This window comes from Dipodomys ordii, unplaced genomic scaffold (genome assembly GCF_000151885.1).
Source record: "Dipodomys ordii isolate 6190 unplaced genomic scaffold, Dord_2.0 Scaffold22, whole genome shotgun sequence".
NCBI classification, from domain to species: Eukaryota; Metazoa; Chordata; class Mammalia; order Rodentia; family Heteromyidae; genus Dipodomys; species Dipodomys ordii.
Window position 1 is genome coordinate 11,638,809 of NW_012267238.1, and position 24,339 is coordinate 11,663,147.

A 24,339-nucleotide genomic window follows, 5' to 3' on the forward strand; every position below is an offset into this window, starting at 1 on the left:
CCCCCGCTCCCTTCGCTCCCTTCACTTCAGCCCGCAGCAGCCCCAGCACCCGCTCACCCTGTCGCTCCCCTGCCGTCTTATTTTCATCAGTTCCCAAAGCCATTCGCCCTTCCCGCATCCCCTCTCATTTCAGCTTTCCCCCTTGCTTTTTAATGTGCACTGTTCCCTTCAGTCTTCAAGAGCAGTTTGACATGAACTGTTCAGATTTATAAATCCCGTGTGTGTGTGTGTGTGTGTGTGTGTGTGTGTGTGTGTGTCGGTGTTGGTGTCGGTGTCGGTTCCGGAGCTTGAAATCAGGGCCTGTGCAGTGTCCCTGACCTTTTTTTTCTTCTCTTCCTTCCTCTCAAGGCTAGCGCTCTACTACTTGAACCACAGCTCCACTTCAGCTTAGTGGTGGTTAATTAGAGATGAGAGTCTTAGGGACTTTCCTATCCAGGCTGGCCTCGAACCACAATCCTCAGATCTCAGCCTCCTGAGCAGCTAGATTACAAGTGGGAAGCACTGGTGCGAGCGTGCCTAGCCTAGCTTTTTAGTTGGCCGTTTTTTGTTTTTTTTTTTACCTCTCTCATTTTTATTTATTTATATATTAAATTGTATTTTATTGTAAAGATGCTGTACAGAGGGGTTATAGTTACATGAGTAAGGCAATGAGTACTTTTCTTGTCAGGCATTGTTACCCTCTCCCACTATTCCTTCCCTCCCCTACTTCATTCATTCCTCCCCCCTCCCCCAAGTTGTAAAGTTCATTTCCAATATACTGTCTTGTGGGTATCATTGTTGCAAAGGGTCATCCTGTGTCCTTGTTTCCCCTCCCCAAATCAGACAGATGTATATACAAGATGCAGGGTACCTTAATCGAGTACAGTGACAACAGGGGATAGGGGAAGAAAATACAAAGGAAACAAAAAAAGTCACATTAAAAACAACAACAAAGATCTCTTGAATCCAACTTAGCATCATCTTATATGTTCATATGTACATAGCTTTTGAGCTTTTCTGCTCATCTGATAAAATTATCCTAGATGTATACTAATTATTGCAAATGAGGGAAAGCATGGGACCTATGTTTCTTTGGGTCTGGCTTACTTCAATTAATAAGATTTTTTCCAAGTCTTTCCATTTCCTAACAAAAGGGGCGGTGTCATTCTTTCTGATGGAAGCATAGAATTCATATATGTATATCACATTTTTTGATCCATCTACTGAGGGGCATCAGGGTTGGTTCCATATCTTAGCTATGGTGAATAATGCTGCAATAAACATAGTTATGCTGTTAGCTTTAGCATGGCCTTGTTTATGATCATTTGGGTAAATGCCCAGAAGTGGGATTGCTGGGTCATAGGGGAGATCTATGTGTAGTCTTTTGAGGAACCTCCATAATTCCACAGTGGTTGAACAAGTTTACACTCTCACCAACAGTGCAGTTGAGTTCCCTTTGGCCACATCCCCTCTAGCATCTGTTGTTTTTAGATTTCTTGATTATTCCCTGGCTATTTTTGAGAGAGAGTCTTGACAACTTTTCTGCCCAGGATAGCTTCAAATCATGATCTTCTGTATCTCATCCTCCTTAATAGCTAGGACTATAGGTATGAACAACAGGCACTCAGCTTTCCCCTCTCCCCCCTTGCCCTTCCCTTCCCTGTTTCTTTCCTTTCTTCCTCTCTGTTCTTCCTTTTTTTTTATTTTTGCCAGCCCCGGGGCTTGAACTAAGGGCCTGGGTTCTGTCCCTGAGCCTCTTGTTCTCAAGGCTAGTGCCACTTGAGCCACAGTGCCACTTCTGGCCTTTTCTGTACCAATGAATTGAACCCAGGGCTTTGTGCATGCTAGGCAAGCACTCTACCACTAAGCCACATTCCCAGCCCTTGTCTTTCTTCCTTTTGATTGTGACTCACTATGTAGCACATACAGGCCACCAAATTTCTCTCCTCCTGCCTCAGCCTCCCTAGTGCTGGGATTATAGGAATGTACCACTACACACAGCTTAGAAAAAGCTAAGACAAATCTAACATTGGCACCTAAAATGTACATCTCTTTTTATTTATACACTTCTGTTCTGGTAATCTTTGAGTACTTGAAGATCAACATTATAAAATGTAGTTTTGTTCATATGTCTTCATTTCCTTTAGTATTTGCTACCTCAGTTTACATCACCATAGCACTCCAGTGACTAAGCTAATACACGTTGGAGTTACACCATGCCTCTTCCCTATTTTCAATCACTATAACTATTAAAATTTAGTTCATATTATGTTCTTCAATATTTGTTCAATCTTTCTTCATTTCAGTTCCATTGCCACTATCTTAGTCAAAGTCTCAGTTTTACTGGTCTAGATCCTAATAGCTGTCTTCTTACAGAATCCCTCATTTGCTCACTAGTCAATAAATTTCCCCTACTGCCATTCATATTAGCATTACAAAGCTGCGTATTATAATTCTTCTGTTTAAAGTCCCTCAATTTTCTACATTTTGCACATAAGATTTTTTTAGAAATTTGAAACAATCAAAAGTTTGTCTTTTGTTGGATTCCAATCTCTTCCATTTTATGCTTCAACTGTAGAATTTCTTGTTTTTCAAACTGTGTCCTGATGTTTATGTTGTCTAGAATGGCAAATTCTTGCTAATTCTTGAAGTTTCATCTTAGAAAGGCTCCTTCCTTCCTTCCCTGCCTGTGCTGGAAGTTATCTGTGTCCATAAGTTCTCATGGATATTTCTGTCATTGCTGTTGTCATATTGTTTTATAATTTGTGTTTGTTTCTTATCTATGAGTTCCTGAGGATAGAGATCATGTCTTCATCTTTTTATACTTTTACTAATCATCAAATTAATCTTAAATGAAAGGATTGGTGGGTTAAAGAATGAATTGGGATGGAATATGATGAGAAAAAAGGGTTTAAAATTAGGTGGGGGGTCAAATGATGGGGGAAATGAACTGTCATGTTGAGCGTTGGGATTTTGTTCTATAGACTACCTGTGGCCACCAGTCACCACTAGAGAAGAGACTTGAAGTGGCCAAGAATTATATTTCTGTATAAAGTAGATTGGAAATACTATTTATAGTAGTTTAAAGGTGAAGAACAAAGATCTAACCCAGTGGACTAGCATCATTGAACATTTACTAGTGTTTGTGTCTTTCTTGCTCCCTTTCCCAGTTGTATATATTCTTATTGTTCTTCGAGGTCTTGCTCTTGTTTCCTTTTTCTCTATAATGTCATTGATTTGTCCTTTTTTTTGCGTGTTGGTATTGGGGCTTGGTCTGGGTGCTGCTGTCCCTTCTTTGCTCAAGGCTAGTGCTCTGCCACTTTGAGCCACACCTCCACTTCTGGTTTTGGGGTAGGTAAATGGAGATAACAGTCTCATGGATTTTCTTGCTTGGGCTGGCTTTGAACCATAATCCTCAGATCTCAGTCTCCTGAGTAGCTAGGATTACAAGTGAGAGCCACCAGCTGATTAGTAGTTCTTAATTATTTTTTGTTGTCTAGGTGAGGTATAGAGGGGTTACAGTTATATAAACAAGTTAATAAGTACATTTTTTGTCAAACTTTTTACCCTATTCCTCATTTTTTTCCTGCTTTCCCTCCCCCATTCTTAGTTTTACTAATCCTCACTGCTGTTAGCTTTTATTTCCTCATTACATTTATCCAAAAAGATTCTGGGGAAATGTATAAAATCCACATGTATTTTTTTATAATACATGTGCTTGGTACATGATAGAAATTTTGAGTATATGTAAATCTTTTGCTAAGGGTTAGTATATGGTATGCTTTTATTGTAAGATATGATTCTAGCCTTTGATTACTGGGCTTGGTAGTATGTGCCTGCAGTCCCAGATGCTTGAGGGACAGAGGTGGGAAGATCAATGAAATCTAGCAGTTTGAGCTTAATCTAAATAACATAAGGGAATCCTATCTCAAAAAGAAATTAGAAGAAATCCATACAAGTAAATGCTAGTACAAGTGTACATAGCTTATTTGCGTGAATATTGGCTGTTTTCAGTACAAGTAGAGGTTAGGAATCTTGCTTTTTTGTCTTTTTTTTAAGAGAATGTTTTGATTGAAATATTCCTTCTTCAGTAACTATTAATGCTTAGATAATTTTATTGTTGCTGGTTTACAGTGCACATTAAAATACTTCACAGTCCAGTAAACTAGATAATGTCTCCATGTTTATAAAAATAAAAATATTGATAAAATATGTCTGTATATGTGAAATAAAGCTTGGTGATTTTTTCACTGGTGAGTTGGCTGTTGTTAAAAAGAATTGATTGAGTATACTTTGTCCAAAGTTGTCATGCTCTATTTGCCCTGCCATGATATGAAGTGATTTGTTCTTGGGTTTTTACACTGATACTCTGTGGGGTTTCTGAAGGTAAAAATATAGGGCCTCTCTAAGAGTGAAGACCCTAAGAGTTTCTTTGCGTGTGTGTGTGTGTGTGTGTGTGTGTGTGTGTGTGTGTGTGTGTATGTGTGCTTGTACTTGGACTTGAACTCAGGGCCTAGGCTCTGTCCCTTAGCATTTTTAGTCAATGCTAGTGCTCTATCACTTGACCCATACCTCCACTTCTGGCTTTTGGTAGTTAATTGGTGATAAGAGAATTGGCGTTAAGTGCCTCATAGGTTTTCCTGCCTGGGCTGGTTTTAAACCTCAATTATCAGATTTCAGCTTCTTGAGTAGCTAGGATTGCAGGCATGAGGCTTGAACTCTAGGTCTGGGTGCTGTCCCTCAGCTTTTCAGCTCAAGGCTAGAACTCTACCACTTGAGCCACAGTGCCACTTCCAGTTTTCTGTTGGTTTACTAGAAATAAGAGTCTCATGGCCTTTCCTGGCCATGCTGGCTTTGAACTGCAATCCTCAGATCTCAGCCTCCTGAGTAGCTAGGATTACAAGCATGAGCCACAGGTGCCTGGCTGTGTTTCCCATTTTTAAGATAGTCCTATCCTGAGCAAGTCATTAGACTAACTACTCAAGCACTTGTACCAATTTATTACTACAGTAGCTTCTGGTTTAAGTAAGCTGAACTTAGCTACATTTGTCTGTACATGTTTTCTTTTCCATATTTGAAAGGGAATTTAGCTTTGAGGTCTCTGTTCTCAGGTCCAAGGAAAGTTGTTGATTTTCTGTCTGTGTATTCAGTTTTTTTCCTATAAGGATGAGAATGACAGCTTTCATGTCAGAACTAAAATGGGAAGTGGAGTTAAGGTGTTCATCACAAATATCTCTGTAATCAGTTATTTGGAAAGCTGATAGGAGTTTGTGGTTTCTATTGAATGATTGGTTTAGTCCTTTTTTTGTGTATGTGGTTCTGAAGCATTTGACTTTTCAATAGATTCCAAGAAGAAAGTGCATTTTGGTAGCATTCATGATGCAGTACGAGCTGGAGATGTAAAGCAGCTTTCAGAAATTGTAGAACATGGAACCAACATTAATGAAGCTGATCTTCTTCATAAATTTACCCCTTTACAGTGGGCAGCACATTCTGGAAGTTTGGAGGTAAGAAGCTCTCTCTATATATATACTAAGATAGCTTTCTTTTGGCTTTTTGACCAGCACCATAGTGGTAGGGAAGAACAAGCATCTTACAAAAGGCCAAGGGAGCCAAGAAGAAAATGGTTGATCCGTTTTCTAAGAAGGATTGGTATGATGTGAAAGCACTGGCCACGTTCAACATAAGGAATATTTGTAAAACACTAGTCACAAGGACCCAAGGAACCAAAATGGCATCTGATGGCCTCAAGGGTTGGGTGTTTGAGATGGGCCTTGCTGATCTGCAGAATGATGAAGTTGTATTTAGAAAATTCAAGCTAATTACTGTACAGGGCAAGAAACTGCCTCACCAACTTCCATGGCATGGATCTCAACTGAGACGAAATGTGTTCTATGGTCAAAAAGTAGCAGACCATAATTGAAGCTCATGTTGATGTGAAGACTAAAGATGGTTATTTGCTTCGTCTCTTTTGTGTTGGTTTTACTAAAAACCCAACAATCAGATCTGCAAGACCTCCTATGCTCAGCACCAGCAGGTCTGCCGGATCTGGAAGGAGATGATGGAAATCATGACCCAAGAAGTGAAGACAAATGACTTGAAAGAAGTAGCTAATAACATTTGATTCCAGATGCATTGGGAAAGACATAGAAAAGGTTTGCCAGTCTTCATGATGTCTTCATTAGCAAACTGAAAATGCTGAAGAAGATCAAGTTTGAATTGGAAAAAACTTATTGAGCCTCATGGTGAAGGTGGTAGTTCTGGAAAAGCTACTGGTTACAAGACTGGTGCTAAAGTTGAGCAAGCTGATGGATAAAAACGACCAGTCCAAGAATCTGTTTAAAGTTCAATTTTAATCGTGACAAATAAAAGGGCTATTTGTGAAACAAAAAACTACTAAGATAACTTTATAACTCTAGCAGTTTTATATTTGCAGTGAATAGGGCTGGGATCTTATGCTAGGTACTGTAAATAGTTTTTTCAATTCAGCCTAATGTTTGGATGTTATGTTTCTCTCCGGACTTTATAACAAATTATCCCCAAATTCAGTGTCATAAAATAGCCACTTATTTATGCTCGTTAGTGAACCAATAACTTGGATCCCAGGAATAGCTTATCTCTGCTCCATAATGTCAGCTGGAAGATTTAAGAGCTGGGGCTAGAATTTTCACAAACCTTGCTAACACAGGTACCTGGTAGTTGGCTGGCTTTTGTGTGCCATTTTGTGAGTTATGGTCACTCAGGCTAGCTTCTTCATAATATGGTACCTAGGTTCTAAAAGCAATCACAAGATGATAACATAATACCTGTCCTAGCATTTTTTGCTATAATAGCTTCAGATATTTAGAAAAAAATATAACATTGTATCCTAAGAACTCTGGTATGAACACTCCTCATTCTAACTCCAAAGTTAAATATTTTGTAGACTGGGTTTATTAGTCCCAGCTATGTTTTTGCTATTATTATGCATGATTTTATAAATTATATAAATTATATGTATACTTTTCAGCTTGTTTTATTTGTTCAAGGATATGATTTTGAACTTTAATAATGTAGATTAATATATGTAATCTAGTTAATTTCTTTCAACAACATTGTAATAGTCTATTCCTAGACCGAAAATAGTTTAATTATTCCTTTTTCTAATGATGGTTTTATTTTTTTAGCTTATACAAACAATGCTTAGTAAATTTTTTTTTGGGGGGTCCGGTCGTGGAGCCTGAACTCTGGGCTTGGGCCCTGTCCCTCAGCTATTCAGCTCAAGGCTAGCGCTCTACCACTTGAACCACAGCGCCACTTCCGGCTTTTTTTTCTTTTTGCTTATGTGGTGCTGAGAAATCGAACCCAGGGCCTCAGGCATGCAAGGCAAGTGCTCTACCACTGAGCCACCTTCCCAGCCCCTGCTTAGTAAATATTTTTATGCATGTTATCTTCTATTCTTGGCCTGTGTATAAGGACAATGGGAAATTTTCTCATATATCAAGACTTAGTGTGGTTGGGGTGCTTATTTTAACTGCTACATTTTTGGGTGCATATGCCACAGGCAATCATAAATGTGTCTTCCTCTTCACACCCACACTCAATTATACACATATACAGATACAGATGCACAGACACACAGCTTTCTATGAGCATGACTATTTGATGTGGTTTTTGTCCTTATTTGGACTTCTGCTTCCTATAAGCCAGTCTGGCTCAGAGAATCTCCTTCTATTTGTGTGCCTCAATTGAAGTAAACAAGAAATTTTTACTTTGCCTGTCAGTAATACATATTATGTGGGAGAAATGGTTCTTTATGTTCTTGTATCCCTTCTGTATATTCTCTGTGTCCCTCCCCCACCAAATCTCTATTTGATCTGTATTCCATTATTACCTGTTTTGGATATTTCACATTATTAACATATGTGACAGTATCATATTGATACAGTCAGAACTGGTCAATAGCTCAGTTGATTCTTCCTCATTTTTGTCTCCTGAATTGTTTGATTCTGTCCACCTATTATCCAACTTTATCTCTTGTCATACTTTTTATGCTGAAATGACAACTGTCATTTCCCAAACTAGTCCACTGTTTCATATTATCATATACTGCATATATATATATGCTATTTCATTTCCTGGGTGTCTCCTCTTTCCCCAGGTTTTCTGGTTAAAGCCTGGATCAGGTAGCATCTACTTTGTCAAGACTTCTGTTTCCTCCTTCAGTAACATCCAACTACTTAATTATTCCTGAGTACTACCCCTAAATCATCTTCATTTTCCAAATTGTAATTATCACATTGAGTCATGCTTTCTGTCAGAATTTGAGTTCTTTGAAGGTAGCATTTAAGTTTATTACATAGTTCTTATTTCACAACACCTAGCATAGTGTCTAGTATTTAGGTGTTACATCATAGGTTTCAGTCAATGTTTGTTGCACTGCTGAATTTTTTCAGTTAATTTTATATTTGTATGTTTAATATTGAACATATAGTAATAGAGATGTTTAAGAAAAGTTTATTGAAGAAGTAGAGGTGTAGCTCAAGGGATAGAGTGCCACCCTTGAGAGAAAAAAACAGGCAAGAGTGAAAGGTCCTGAGTTTGAGCTCCAGTACCAGCATAGCAAAACAAAAGCAAAACAAGCAAAAAAGTTTGTTGAATCTTAGCTAAAGTAATATAAGCCAAAAAGTTTAGAGTTTTTTTTTTACATGCATACTAAAAGATGACCTCCTAAATGTTTACTGGAGCACCTTCACATTTTGTTATTCCTTTGATACTTCATGAGCCTTGGGGTCCTTGAACACTGATAGTATGAAGCAATCACTGATTTAACAACTGATGAAAAACTATGCTTTATTACCCTTCATTTTTTTTCTTTTGTTAGATGAAATCTATTGAACCGCTGTAGAGAACATTCTATTTCAGATATACTTTTCAACTAACAAACTTACATCTAACTTTAAAAAATAATTGTTCTGTGCTTATCTACATTCTCTATTTGATGAGTCTTATACTTCCCTTTAATTCTTAAATACAATTTTTGTTCTTGAGTATATTTATTTATTTTGGTCTGGTTGTGGGGCCTGAACTCTGGGCCTGGGCACTGTCTCTCAGTTCTTTTGCTCAAGGCTTAGCGCTCTACCACTTGAGCCACAGCGCCACTTCCGGCTTTTTTCTTTTTTCTTATGTGGTGCCGAGGAATCGAACCCAGAGCCTCATGCATGCAAGGCAAGCACTCTACCACTGAGCCACCTTCCCAGCCCCTTCAGTATATTTATAATAGCTGCTTTGAAATCTTGCTAACTCTAATACCTTAGTCATTTTTCTTTGTCTCAGAATTTTTAAGGTTTTACTTGACATTTTGAAAACTGGGCATTTTAGAGAATAAAGTAATGCTGACATCAGCTGGGCGCTGGTGGCTCACACCAGTAATCCTAGCTACTCAGGAGGCTGAGATCTGAGGGCCACAGGTTCAAAGCCAGCCCGAACAGGAAAGTCCGTGAGACTTATCTCCAAGAAACCACTCAGAAAACCGGAAGTGGCACTGTGGCTCAAGTGGTAGAGTGCTCACCTTGAGCTGAAGAGCTGAGGGACAGTGCCCAGGCCCAGAGTTCAGGCCTCATGACCGATCCCCCCTTTGCCCCCCATATGCTGGCGTCAGATCCTTCTTCCCTGCCCAATGGTGATTGTTGCTGGCTGTTTGTTGTAACCTGCTTGGACTAATTGTGGGAGTCCGTTTCCCCCATAGTGTGTGGCCACTGATGTCTCTGCTCAGACTTAAAAAAAATAACTTTTATATTAACTTTTTTTGTGCTAGTAGTAAGAGTTAAACTCAGGGCCTTAAGCTCTCATGAATCTTTTTCTACTCACTACTAGATCTCTACTACTTGAGACTCACTTCCAGTTCCTCTTTTTTTCTGGTTAATTGGAGATGAAAATCTGCTGACTTTGAACCATGATCCTCAGATCTCAACCTACTGATTAACTGTGACTTTAGATTCACATTTTTGTGCTCAGTTGTTAAATTGATTTTTGATGAAGATGCAAATTCATTTTAATGGGGAACAGATAATATTTTTATTAAGTGATTCTGGCAGTATTAGATTTTTTTTTGTTAGTCATGGGCCTTGAACTCTGGGCCTGGGCGCTGTCCCTGAGTTCTTCATCTTAAGGCTAGCACTCTACCACTTGAGCCACAGCACCACTTCTGGCTTTTTTCTCTTTATGTGATGCTGAGGAATCAAATCCAGGGCTTCCTGCATGCAAAGCAAGCACTCTACCACTGAGCCACCTTCCCAGCCCAATATTAGATATTTATATGTAAAAAAAAAATGAACCTTAGCCGGGCGTCGGTGGCTCAGGCCTGTAATCCTAGCTAATCAGGAGGCTGAGATCTGAGGATCCCAGTTCAAAGCCAGCCCGGACAGGAAAGTCCGTGAAACTCTTATCTCCAATAAAACCACCAGAAGACCGGAAGTGGCGCTATAGCTCAAGTGGTAGAGTGCTAAGCAGCCTTGAGCCAAAGAGCTGAGGAATAGCGCCAGGCCCAGAGTTCAAGCCCCATGACCAACAACAACAAAAAATGAACCTTGGCCCACACAAAGCACCATATCTAAAATTTTTCAAAACAGACAAGAAATAAGTATAAAACTTGCAAAATTGTAATTTGTAAAGCTTATAGAAGAAAACCTAGGAGAAAATATTTACAAATCATATACTAAGGACTGTAGCCAGCTTAAATAAAGTACTCTCAGAACTCAACAGTAAAACAAACAAATCTATAAATGGGCAAAACAGTGAATATCTGAGTGCCAGTACCTCACTTTTGTAATCCTACCTGCTAAGGAGGCTGAGATCTGAGGATTGTGGTTCAGAGCCACCAGGGCAGACAAGTCTGAGAAACACTTATTTCTAATTGGCCAGCAAAAAGCCAGAAGTGGAGCTATAGCTTAAGTGCTAGAGTGCTAGCCTTGAGTAAAAGAGCTAAATGAGAGCTGGAGGCCCTGAGTTCAAGTCTTAGTACCAGCACACACACACAAAAGTAAAATAGACATTTTCTCTAAGAGAACATATAGATGGCAGTTGAATATTCAATATCATTATCCATTAGTGAAATGCAAATTGAAATTATAATGAGATGCCACTCTGAAGCCACAAGAATGTCAAAAATGAAACAAAACATCCCCCCAAAGATGATACCAAATATTGCTAAGAATATGGGGAATCTGGAATTCTCATTTTTGGCTGCTGAGAATGTAAGATAATATAGCCAATTTGTAAAACAGCTGGGCAGGATTTTTTTAAATAAAGCACACATATACTTATTTTCATATCCTTGCAACCTTGTTTCTACATATGAAGAGCAATGTCAAATCAATATATGAAAGTTTAAAGTGGATTTATTCTCCAGTATCTGAACAATGCCCATGAATACTTATTGAATAAGTAAATTCCTATGATTATTAGTGAGACTGAGCCTTTTAAAATATTTTGTTGTTTTCTGATTTCTGTGACAGACAAATCATATCATGTGGCTGTGCTTGTGCTTCTGTTTTCCTATTTTTTTTCTTCCAGTTTTGAGGTTTGACCTGAGGGCCTTGTGCTAACTAGGCAAGTGCTCTTTACACTTGAGCCAATCTTCCAGTCCTTGCTTTTATTTTTCTGGTTTATTCAGTCATTTATGATGTTTTTCATTGGAAATTTCATTATCGTGGACTAACTTTAAAAGCTAAAAAAAATACAACATTCAATTTGTCTCTTGTTAACATGGTTATTTTCTTACCTTAGTGTCTTCATTGGCTGCTCTGGCATGGAGCTGATGTCACACAAAGTACTGCGAGAGGTTGGACAGCAGCTCACATAGCTGCAATCAGGGGTCAGGATGCTTGTATGCAGGTAATAATAACTTAGCTTACTTAAAAATTTTTATTGTTATTATATTTTATATATTTATATAACATATATTTATATGTTATTATATTTTATTGTTATAATATTTTATTGTTATTATAAAGATAGTTATATGTCAGGTAAAGAGGAAGCTTGGCTTACATTTTAAAAATTCAGTGATTTCAATTACCTTAGCATATAGAAATTAGTTGTTTCCAGTGATTGATATGTTGGCAATAATTACCAATTCAGACAAATGACATGAACCAGAGATCCTTTAATCTGTGAAGTACGTAGCTGTTTTGGGTGGTTGTTGTGAGAGATTTCACAATATTCTCAGAGTATTATCTACTTTATAGCTTACTGCTGTAGTCCAAATTAACATGTTCAAATCTTTTTAAAATGTTTTTTATTGTAAAGATGCTGTACAGAGGGGTTACAGTTACACGAGCAAGGTAATGAGTACATTTCCTATTGAGTTTTGTTGCCTCCTCCTTTGTTAACATGTTCAAATCTTAACCCTCAAATACTGGGTGTCAATTTAAGAAGCTAATGAAAGGAAAGAGAAGACTACAGAAGTAACTTCAGAGGCCATCAGGATCAAATAAAGCTTTACTTAATGCTTTCTTCTGCCAGCTGTTACTTCAAGTTATTTCCTGTGCTTTGATTATCATTTTCTTCCTTCTCAGAGGTTTTGTGGTACTTTTATTTGGTCACTCCTGGTGCTTGAACTCAGGGCATGGGCACTGTCTCTGAGTTTATTTTGCTCAAGGCTAGAGCACTCTACTACTTGAGCCACAGCTCCACTTCCAGCTTTTTCTATGTATGTGGTCCTGAGGAATGGAACTCAGGGCTTCACGCACGTTAGGCAAACACTCTACCACTAAGCCACATTCCCAACACTGTTGTACTTTGTTTTGGTGTGTTTGTGGGTATAGCGATCCTTTATAGTGATTCTAGCTTTTCCTTATTATGGACTGCTATGTATTGTTGATTATCTTGAACTCTGGGCTTTGAGCTCTCCTTTAGCTTTTTCTGCTCAAGGCTGGTAGGTGCTGCTTTACAGTTAGCTACAACTCCCCTGCTGGTTATTTGCTGATAAATTGGAGATCTCCTGGACTTCCTGCCTGGCCTTGCTTTGAACCAGGATCTTCAGATATCAGCCTCCTGAGTAGTTAGGATTACAGGCGTGAGCCACTAGTGCCAGGCTTTTTGATTATCTTTATCTATGTTTATGTTCTAATTTTCTACATTTCTAAGTTTTATAATTTTTCGTTATTTTGGAACACAGTAAGTGCTCAATATATCATTTATTTGCTAGTTTTATCAGACAAAAATGTGGAAATCATACTTTCTAAAACCCTTCATAATAGTTATAGCTGAGGAATCCTTTGTCGAGATAATGATAAGCAAAGATTGATTAAAAGAGAGAGGAAGGGTTAGGCTTGGTGATACCCTATTGTAATCCTAGAACTCTGGAAGGGGAGACAGGAGAACCATAAGTTCAAAGCTAGCTTGGGCTATCGAGAGAGTCCAGGCTATCTTGACCTACATAATGAGCCACTGCCTCAACACAAAGATAAAAACACAAAAAAAGAAGACAGAGAAAGAAAGAGGAGAGGAGGGAAGGAAAAATAGTGGGGAGAGGAAAGCTGAGGAAGAAACTAATCTTCGTGATATAATACATGCTTAGTGTGGTGAAGGCCCTGGATTAAATTCTTAGCATCAAAAAGTAAAAATTTGATAGTTTTTTTTTATTAAAAGAAATGCTTTATTTTTTAAGAACAGTTTTAGTTTGAGCAAAGTTGAGCAGGAGGTACAGGGATTTCTCATTGATGAGTGGAAGAACTGATTTCTTAACTGATAAATGTAAATCTATACTGATACCTCATCTCATAATCATCCCAAGTCTGTAGGTTACACTTGAGTTCACTATTGGTTTTGAGATATCTGTATTATATATTTATCTTTATCTAGAGATATCTCTACTGTTATAATATCATATAGAGTAGTTTCACTTTAATAAAATTCCTCTGTACTCCATCTGTTCATCCTTCCCTTCCTCCTAACCCCTGACAACCACTAAATTTTTTTTTTTTTTTTGGTTGGTCTCGGGGCTTGAATTCTGGGCTTGGGCGCTGTCCCTGCACTCTTCAGCTCAAGGTGAGCATTCTACTTGAGGCATAGCGCCAATTTTCTAGCAACCACTAATTTTTTTGATTCTCTTTGTAATTTTGCTTTTTCCAGGATGCTATATAATTAAAATTACATGGAACTTGACCTTTCTAGATTATCTTCATTCACTTAATAAAATACATGTTTTTTCATAGGTTGATAGTTCATCTTTCTCTTTCTCTCTTCCTGTTTTATCAGACAGTGTCTCACTATGTAGCCCAACCTGGCCTTGAACTTGTGATCCTCCTGCTTTATTTTCAAAGTGCTGGGATTATAGACATGCAATAGCATATCTGGTACTCATTTCTTTTAGTACTGAATAATGTTCCATTGTATGAATGTACAACTGCTTGATTTTCAGTCACCTATTGAAAACTATCTTTGTTGCTTTTAAGTTCTGGCAGTCATGAATAAGGTTGCAATAAACATTCATATTCAGGTTTTTGTGTAAACATAAATTTTCAACCAAGGAGTATGACTTATGGATTATCAGATTATGTATAGTTGCGTGTATGTGTATGTGTGTGTGTGTGTGTGTGTGTGTGTGTGTGTCCATGTGTCCAACTATCCCCCATATGGAGCTCTTGCTTGGCATTTTTGGTTAGCTGGCCTTCTACTACTTGAGCCATACCTCTAGTTTTCTAGGATTTTACTGCTTAGTTGGAGATAATTTCTCAGATTTGTCTTCCCAAGCTGGCTGTGAACTATGGATCCTCAGGTCTTAGCCTCCTGAGTAACTAGGATTGCAGGTGTGCGCCACCAACATGGATCCTAATGTGTATTTCTTGTTCAGAAATAATTTTCTTTGCTTATCTCCTCAAAAGCATGGCTTCCTTGAGGAGAAAGAAAATTGCCTTTTATCTTTGTTTCCAGGATAGTTGGGCACTCTAAGCAGACACTTAGGATATGGTGGAAGGAAGAAGCTTTTTCCTGGTTGAGCCAGCAATATCTGGCTATATTTAGTTTTTTTAAGAAACTGCATTTTCGGGCTGGGAAGTTGGCTCAGTGGTAGAGCGCTTGCCTTGCATGCCTGAGGCTCTGGGTTCAATTCCTCAGCACCACATAAGCAAAAAGAAAAAAGCCAGAAGTGGTGCTGTGGCTCAAGTGGTAGAGCACTAGCCTGGAGCTGAAGGGCTGAGGGACAGTGCTCAGGCCCACAACCAGACCAAAAAAAAAAAGAAACTGCATTTTCTTTTTAACCAAAATAGTACCATTTTTTTAAGCTAGCTCCTAACTTGCAACAAATGAGAGTACTTGTTGTTCCTCATTTCTGCCAGCATTTGACATTTTTGGTGTTAATAATTTTGGTTTTTCTAATAAGTAGGTAGTGGTATCTTAATTTGAGTTTCCCTGATCATATTTGATATATGGAGCATTTTTTCATATCCTGTGTGCCACACATATATCTTCTTTGGTAAGGTGTCTGGCTCCTCTCTCTCTCTTTCTCTGTCTGTCTCTGTTTGTCTCTGTCTCTGTCTTTTATTGAACACAAGGTATCCTTCATGTTAAGCAAGCACTGAGCTACATCCCAAGCCATTTTTGCTTTTATTTTTCAGATAAGGTTTCACACTTTTTGCCTGACACAAGCCTGGGACTTCTTGCCTATACCTCCTGTGTAGTGAAGATTACATGCATGTATCATCACACCTCTTCCCCTGCCCCACTGTTATTTGTTTGTTTGTTTTGTTGGTCCAGGGCTTGAACTCTAGCTGTCCCTGAACTCTTCAGCTCAAGGCAGCCACTCTACCACTTGAGCCACATTGCCACTTCCTGTTTTCTGGTGATTTATTGGAGATAAGAGTCTCCTGGAGCCAGGTGCCGGTGGCTCACACCTGTAATCCTAGCTACTCAGGAGTCTGAGCTCTGAGGATCACTGTTCAAAGCCAGCCCGGGCAGGAAAGTCTGTGAGACTCTTATCTCCAATAAACCACTAGAAAACCAGAAGTAGTGCTGTGGCTCAAGCGGTAGAGTGCTTGCCTTGAGTTGAAGAGCTGAGGGATAGCCCTCAAGCCCAGAGTTCAAGCCCCATGACTGACAAAAAGAAAAAAAAGTCTCATGGACTTTCTTGCCCAGGCTGGCTTTGAACCTTGATCCTCAGATCTCAGCCTCCTGAGTAGCTAGGATTACAGGCGTGAGCTGCCAGCTCTTGGCTTATTTATTCATTTTTATTATAAAAGTTATATACAGAGGGAAGGATTACAGTTATATAAATCCCATAAAGAGTATATTTCTTTTTGGACAGTGTCACTCCTTCCCTCACTCCTGCCCCAATTTTTTTTGTTTTTGTTTTTGTTTTTTTTGGTCGGTCGTGGGGCTTGAACTCTGGGCCTGGGCACTGTCCCTGCACTCTTCAGCTCAAGGCGAGCGCTCTACCACTTGAGCCACAGCGCCACTTCCCTGCCCCAATTTTTAAACCTAAGGCATTACCAAACTTTTATTACTTTATTAAAATACAAATAATCCTTAATACCACAGTCAGTAGAAGTTAACATGCATCTTTCCCCCCCTCTTTTTGTTATACATAAATAGTCCAAGAGTGGTATGTTGTTTCCATTGTGACAAATCCAGAGATGTCTTTTTATTCTCTTGCCAGTGTCTTTGTAGAGCAGCAGTTTTTTAAATTTTAATGGTGTTCAGTTTGTCAATTCTTTCTTTCTTTAATTGTGCCTTCGGTGTTGTATTTCAAAAGTTATAACCTATGCTCTTATACTATCTTCTAGGAGTTTTATAGTTTTTCATTTTGTGTGTGATCCATTTTGAGAAAACTTTTTGAAAGGATGTAACATCTGTGTTTACATTCATCGTTGGCACATGTGAATGTCTGGTTGTTCCAGCAACATTTGTTGAAAGGAAAACCTTTTTCACTGTATTATTGCCATAGTTTCTCTGTCCAAGTTATAATTCTTTTAAACTAGTTACTCTGTATTTTAAAGTGGTGTGCTGTGTATTACATAACCCATATATAGAAACTGAATTGAAACTTAAGATTAAACTTGTTTAGATACTTGATCTGGAGCTGAGAACTAGTTAATTTTTAATAATTAAATCATTTTATTGACTTCAAAGCCCAGTTTATGAAAGAATATACCTTTTAAACAGTAAAACTTTATATTTTTATTATCTGTGCTTAAGAACTATGCCTTATAAATTGTATGCACATGCTCACACCTGCATGTAAAGTCAGGATTGTATCTCTTAGGCAATGTTAGGAATGTCTCACAGTTTGCCTATATAACACATATGTAATGAAATAGTAATTTTTTTATAGGTTAATAAATTGCTTGCCTTCAATCTGTATTTGCATTTATAATTTAACATCTGTATTCATTAAACTCATCTCTCCAATTTTAGGCTCTTATCATCAATGGAGCAAATCTGGCAGCTCGAGATGATCGTGGGTGCACTCCTGTGCACCTTGCTGCAACCCATGGACATTCCTTCACTTTGCAAATAATGCTCCGAAGTGGAGTGGTGAGGAATCCTATTTCTATATGAAATTATCCAATCATATAGATGGAATACTGCTTGGTGGTCTGATCATTTTTTCCTGACTATTTAAATTCCTTCTTTGACTTGGAGAAGTAATTTAGTTGTTCCCTTTAGCTTTTGGCCTTTAAGCATGGAAGCAATAATTTATTTAAAAAATTATTGTAAAGGTGATGTTTAGAGGGGTTACGGTTACATAAGTAAGGTAATGAGTACATTTCTTTTACAACAGTGTTACCCCTCCCTTGTTTTCTCTCTCTCCCCCCTACCCTAAGTTCATTTCCAACATAGTATCTAGTGAGTATCACTGTTGCATTGGTTCACCCTTTGTCCCACTGTTTTTATAATTCTCCTTCCCTTCCCCAAATCAGATAAACTTATATATATATGACAGAGGGTACAGAAATAAAAAACAGTGACAACAAGGAACAAACCAAAGAAAAAAAAGAAAAAAAGTAATAATTGCAAACAGTACAATTTAAAAAAACTTCTGGAAATTAATAATTTAGACAAGTATCTTTAGTAGTGCAGAGTATTTCAGAGGCTATGTATTTGTGTGTGTGTGTGTGTGTGTGTGTGTGTGTGTGTATGAGTGTGTATGTATGTATGTAAGTGTCAGTTTGAATTTTAACCAAGGAGATAGCTCTTAAAAAATCATAGTCAGGTGATTATAAATCTTTATGAGTGGAGCTGGGAAGGTGGCTTAGTGGTAGAGTGCTTGCCTTGCATGCATGAGGCCCTGGGTTCAATTCCTCAGCAGCACATAAGCAGAAAAAGCTGGAAGTGCTGTGGCTCAAGCAGTAGTGGGGTGGTAGCTTTGAGCTGAAGAGCTGAGCACCTAGGTCCAGAGTTCAGGCCCCGTGACCGGCAAAAAAAAAAAAAAAATCATTATCAGTTTCTGTGTGTCTGTGTTTCTTTTGAAACTCTTATATACTCATTTAGAAAGTGACTTGTTTTCCAGAAATTTCATTTATTGATTGAAAAATCTTTAATATTACCTAGTGGAGGCAAAAAATAAGTTCTTATTAAAAAATCTATGTATATTAAAGACAACAGCTTTTGTTTTATAGTTGAATTGAAAAGCATATTAAATATTTTTTATGTTATGCTCTCAGTGATATAATTTTGTCATTTTAATGTATCAGTTTTATTGATCAAGAATCTCTGACTAGTAAAATGGATGGTTATTTACTTTTTAAGAACTATTTTGTATAATTAGTTGTGTTCTTTTGTTTTTCTGGTACTGGGCCTTGAACTCAGGGCCTCAAATTCTCCTGTATCTTTTTTTGCTCAGGGCTAGTGCTCTACCACTTGAGCCATTCCTCCACTTTTAGCTTTTTTTTTTGGTTAATTGGAGATAAAAGTCTCTTGGACTTTGAACCATAATTCTCAGATCTCCTGAGTAACTAGGATTGTAAGTGTGAAACATCAACACCTGACCAGTTGTGTTCTTTTTAAAGGTTATTTTATAAAACTTAAACTAATATTTTCTTTGCTCATGTGTTCAAATCCATGGTTGCAGTAACATGTTCTGTTCAACTTAGTGTTTGCCTTATAATTTTAAGAACAGCTTTTTTTTTTTTTTGCAGAATGAAACTGTTAGATGTAATATTTTCCCTCCAAAATAAAATCTGAGTACTTGTGAATGTTACCTTTAGGATCCCAGTGTGACTGACAAGAGAGAATGGAGACCTGTACACTATGCAGCCTTTCACGGTCGGCTTGGCTGTTTGCAACTTCTTGTCAAGTGGGGATGTGGCATAGAAGAGGTAGACTGCAATGGGAACCTCCCGGGTATGCTACAAAAGCGGACATTTCAGTCTTTCATTAATACAAACTTTAATTGCCTGATAGTATTTAAGAAATGTGCTGGGTGCCAGAGGCTCACGCCTGTAATCCTAGCTACTCAGGAAGCTAAGATTTGAAGATTGTGTTTTGAAGCCAGCCTAGGCAAGAAAGGCCATGAGACTCTTACCTCCAATTAATCACAGAGAAAGCTGCAAGTGGTGAAGGGGGCACTGTGGCTCAAGTGGTAGAGTGCTAGCCTTGAATAAAAGAAGGCTAAGGACAGCATGTAGGCTGTGCATTCAAGCCCAATGACCAGCACAAAAAGAGAAATGTAAACTATCCTCATTCTTCAATTGCTTGCAAAATTACAATAGTATGTATGTTGGCATGTACTTTTTCTTATTAGTATATTTTAGTTACATAGAGTGATTTCATTGTTATTTTCCATACACGTGAATAATATATTTAAGCCATACTCACCCTTCTGTTTCTCTTTCTTACCCCTCATGACCCTGTTACATTTTTGTAATTTCAATGGGTTTCATCATTTTATAATAAAATAACCCCATTCATATTCATCTTTATCACCCTCTCCTTTTGCCTCTAAGTAGTTCTGCAAATAGTCCCCATTTTACACTCAGAACATTTTTATCTTATGTCATGCATATATATGACTAATTTTTTTCTGGAACTATATAAGCAGAAGAGAAACTGGCAAATTTAAGTATACATTTGGTCTTTCTGCTAGCCTTCTCCTTCATCTACTGTTCAAGTGTTTTCTTACTTTCAGCTTTTTTTTTGTGGTATTGGGAATTATATTGGGGGCCTTCCACATGCCAGTCATATGCTGTGTCTCATCACTGAGTTACACAAGCAACTGTAGTTTTATTTTGTAACTTCTTACCACTTTGCCAAATTTTTCTTTTTTCTTTTGTCAATTGTAGGGTTTGAACTCAGGGCCTGAGTACTGTCTCTGAGCCTCTTTGTGCTCAAGGATAGTGCTCTACCACTAGAGCCACAATGCCACTTTCAATGCCACGTTGTTTTTCTTTTAATGCCTATCCTGGGGCTTGAACTGAGGGCCTGAAAGCTATCCCTGAGTGATTTTTGCTCTAGGCTGGTACTCTACCACTTGAACCACAGTTCCATTTGGCTTTTTGGTACTTAACTGGAAATTGAAGTCTCATGTATTTTTCTTCCCTTGCTGATTTTGAACTGCAATCCCCAAATCTCAGCCTCCTAAATAGCTAGGATTATAGGCATGAGCTACTGGTGACCAGCCTGCCCCACTTTTTTTCTTCTTTTTTTTCTGCCAGTGCTGGAGTTCAAGCTCAGGGACTTTCTTGCACTCTTGCTCAGCTTTTTAAGTGAACAGCTGGTGAGGGAAAACCACTTGAGCCATATCTCCAGTTCTTGCTTTTTGCTAGTTAATTGAAGATAAGAATCTCACAGATTTGGGGCTGGAAAGGTGGCTCAGTGGTAGAGTGCTTGCCTTGCATGCCTGAGGCCCTGGGTTCCATTACTCAGCACCACATAAGTAAAAAAAGAAAAAAGCTGGAAATGGCGCTGTGGCTCAAGTGGTAGAGCGCTAGCCTTGAGCTGAACAGCTGAGGGACAGCGCCCAGGCCCAGAGTTCAGGCCCCACAACAGGACCCCCCAAAAAAAATAAAAAAAAAAAGAATTTCACAGATTTGTCTGTTGGCTTTGAATCATGATTCTTAGATCTTAGGCTTCTGAGTAGCTAGGATCATAGGAGTAAGTAACTAAAATTTTAAACACTATTGATAATAGTTAAATAATAGTTAATTTCCTACTGCGAATGTCTAACCTGAAATAATCTAATTGAGAACTAGACTCTGAACAGCACCTCTTCTTTAAGGAACAGTGTAGAAATTCAGAGGAGGAATAGTTCTCAGTGAGTCAGAGTAAAAATAATACTTGAATTATATCTTAGAATCTTAAGTATGCACATGAAGAGTAAGCTAGGCAGAATAATATGAACAGGTCTGATGAAATCACTTTGCTATTTTTAGATGTCTCTGGGTTTCTGTAGAGCATTCACTCCTTAGTTTGGCATTCTGAACCTCTTCTTTTCTCCTTCCTTCATCTATACATTTTTACTGTTGTTTGGCATTGTAGTACTTCATTTTGAAGTATACCTTTGGTGTCTATTTTGTGAACATTTGTTGGTATAGACTCTCCTTGTTTTATCTGAAAGGTATTTTATTTTGCTTTCATTCTTTAAACTTTCTATTTTGTTCAGTTAAAGTATTTTTATTTTTATTGTGAAAATACCGTACAGAGGGGTTACAGTTACATGGGTATTTTTATTTATTTTATTTATTTATTTATTTATTTATTTTTGGGTCCGGTCATGGGACCTGAACTCTGGGCCTGGGTGCTGTCCCTCAGCTCTTCAGCTCAAGGCTAGCGCTACCATTTGAGCCACAGCGCCACTTCTGGCTTTTTTCTTTTTGCTTATGTGGTGCTGAGGAATTGATCCCAGGGCCTCATGCATGCAAGGCAAGCGCTCTACCAGTTAGACACCTTCCCAGCCTGGTATTTTTATTTTTTTGTGCTGGGGGATTGAGCCCACAGCTCATGCATGCTAACACTGAGGTATATTTCTTTTTTTTTTTTTTAATTTTTTTTTGGTCCAGTTGTGGGGTCTGAACTCTGGGCCTGGGCACTGTCCCTCAGCTCTTCAGCTCAAGGCTAGTGCTCTACCACTTGAGCCACAGCGCCACTTCCGGCTTTTTTCTTTTTGCTTATGTGGTGCTGAGGAATCGAACTCAGGGCCTTGAGCATGCAAGGCAAGTGCTCTACCACTGAGCCACCTTCCCAGCCCGAGGTATATTTCTAAACAGAATTAAATTAAAATATAATTATGGATTTTGAAAAATGTCCAAATATGTATTGCATTGAATTTTCACAAATGAACACTTCTCTGTGCTCCTTATTCAGATCAAGAATAGATCATTTCTAGTGCCCAGAAGTTTCCCTCTTGTCCCCTTCCTGTTACTTCTTGACATGGCTAATATCTATATCTATAATATATAATTAATATGTAAAATTATTTAATATATAAATTAATTTTTAAAAAAATTCTATGGGATAAAATAATACACTGATATTCTTGTGTGTGGTTTATTTTGCTTTTCCAAACTGATGGTCCCAATTTTTATAATCACCAGCTGTATTGAAGATTTTGACTTGCAGCTGGGTGTGGCATCAGATGCCTACAGAGGCAAGAATGTCATAAGTTCAGGATAGCCCGAACTACCCACTGAGACTCTGTCTCAAAAACAAAACAACACAAAAACCCAAAATGTTTCTTTTGTTTCATTTTCTCATTAACACTAGGCATTAGTAGGTTTTTTTTGAAGTTGTATTCTGATGGATGTATAGTGATATTTCTTTGTGATTTTAATTCTCTACTAAATATATTCAACATAATTTCATTTGTTTAATAGCTACTTGATTATTTTTTGTGAGGTCCTAGTTCAGATTTCTTGCCTAATTTCTCTCGGGTGTTGTCTTTTTCTCAATGAGTTGTGAAAATTTTTCACATAGTGTATATGTAAACCATTTGCTAGCATATGGGATATCTTCTGTATCCAATGATTGCTCTTTAATTTTTCTTTTAAGATATCTTCCTTTATGACTAGTGCTTTTTATATCCTGTTCAAAAAAATCTTCTGTGATCATGGAGACATTCCTTTATAGTATCTTTTTTTGTTCTTAATATATATATTTTATTGTAACAATACTGTACAGAGGGGTTACAGTTACATAAGCAAGGTAATGAGTCCATTACCTCTCGAGCATTGTTACTCCCTCCTTTATTTTTCCCCTACCACCCTTTCCTCCCCACTTTCCCAGCCCCCCACCCGTCCCCTACCTACTCCCACCCTGCAAAGTTGTAAAGTTCGTTTTCAATGTATTGTCTTGTACATCTCATTGTTACAATGGGTCATCCTGTATCCTTATTTTTGTTATTTTCCTTCCTCTCCCCAAATTAGAAAAATGTATGTACAAGATGGGGGACACCAGAATCAAATACAGTAAAAACAGGGGTTGTACCATGGGGGAAAAACATACAAAGAAACAAAAAAAATTTGTTGCTGTTCTTTTTCATGTACTTATAATGTACTATATTATCTTTTATTTAATACTTTAGTATTACATTTAAATCTGTAGCTTACCTAGAACTTTTTCTTTGTGTAATACAAGAAGTTAGTTTCATTCAGATATTCCTGGCCATTTTTTTTGGTCTTTGTTTCTCTAAACATACATAATTACTTTAAAACCATAAATAGAGCCGGGCACTGGTGGCTCACACCTGTAATCCTAGCTAGTTAGGAGGCTGAGATCTGAGGATCATGGTTCAAAGCCAGCCCGTGCAAGAAAGGCTGTGAGACTCTTATTGCCAATAAATCACTCAGAAAACCGGAAGTGGTGCTATGGCTTAAGTGGTAGAGTGTTAGTCTTGAGCTGAAGAGTTGAGGGACAGCGCTCAGGACTAGAGTTCAAGGCCCATGACTGACCAGAAAAAACAAATAACAAACAAACAAACAAAAAAACAACTTTACAGTACTATAATGCAAAGGTTCAGCATATAGCCTTGGTCCTAAACCACTTATATTCAAGTCTCTTTAAAAAATTAGTAATGTAACATACTTTATTGAGCTCCTACCATCCTTGCTTTCATGTGGTAAGAAAAGAGATAGGTAGTCATGAAAGTGAGTGAGCCAAGTATATTTAATACCCCACAGGGATATCTGTATATCTGGATAGTGTAATGTAGCAAAGGGTAAAGAACTGAAGGAGATCAAGGAGGCTCATAGATGTCATGGGAGAAAAACACTTCAGAAAGAAGTAATGGCAGGAATGTACCTAGTGTGTGTGAGTGTGGTTGGAATAGAAGTGGGAGGGTGAAGCGTAGGAGGAAATAGAAGCTGTTGAAAGATTTTGGCAGAAATAGAAACTGTTGAAGGATTTTGACTATAATTATGTTTAAGACAATCATTTTGACTACCATGT

At 38.0% G+C, this 24,339-nt stretch overlaps 1 protein-coding gene and 1 pseudogene across 1 annotated transcript in view; both read left to right on the forward strand.

Moving 5' to 3' along the window:
* Ankrd42 (ankyrin repeat domain 42) overlaps nucleotides 1-24,339 on the forward strand; it is a 53,405-nt gene that overhangs the window by 695 nt on the left and 28,371 nt on the right. Inside the window, exons 2-6 of the mRNA XM_013013978.1 lie at nucleotides 3,994-4,004; nucleotides 5,305-5,486; nucleotides 11,746-11,853; nucleotides 17,374-17,493; nucleotides 19,167-19,302. Coding sequence (XP_012869432.1) covers nucleotides 3,994-4,004; nucleotides 5,305-5,486; nucleotides 11,746-11,853; nucleotides 17,374-17,493; nucleotides 19,167-19,302 — 557 coding nt within the window. The remainder of the gene's footprint in view (nucleotides 1-3,993; nucleotides 4,005-5,304; nucleotides 5,487-11,745; nucleotides 11,854-17,373; nucleotides 17,494-19,166; nucleotides 19,303-24,339) is intronic.
* On the forward strand, nucleotides 5,557-6,322 carry LOC105983875 (annotated as a pseudogene).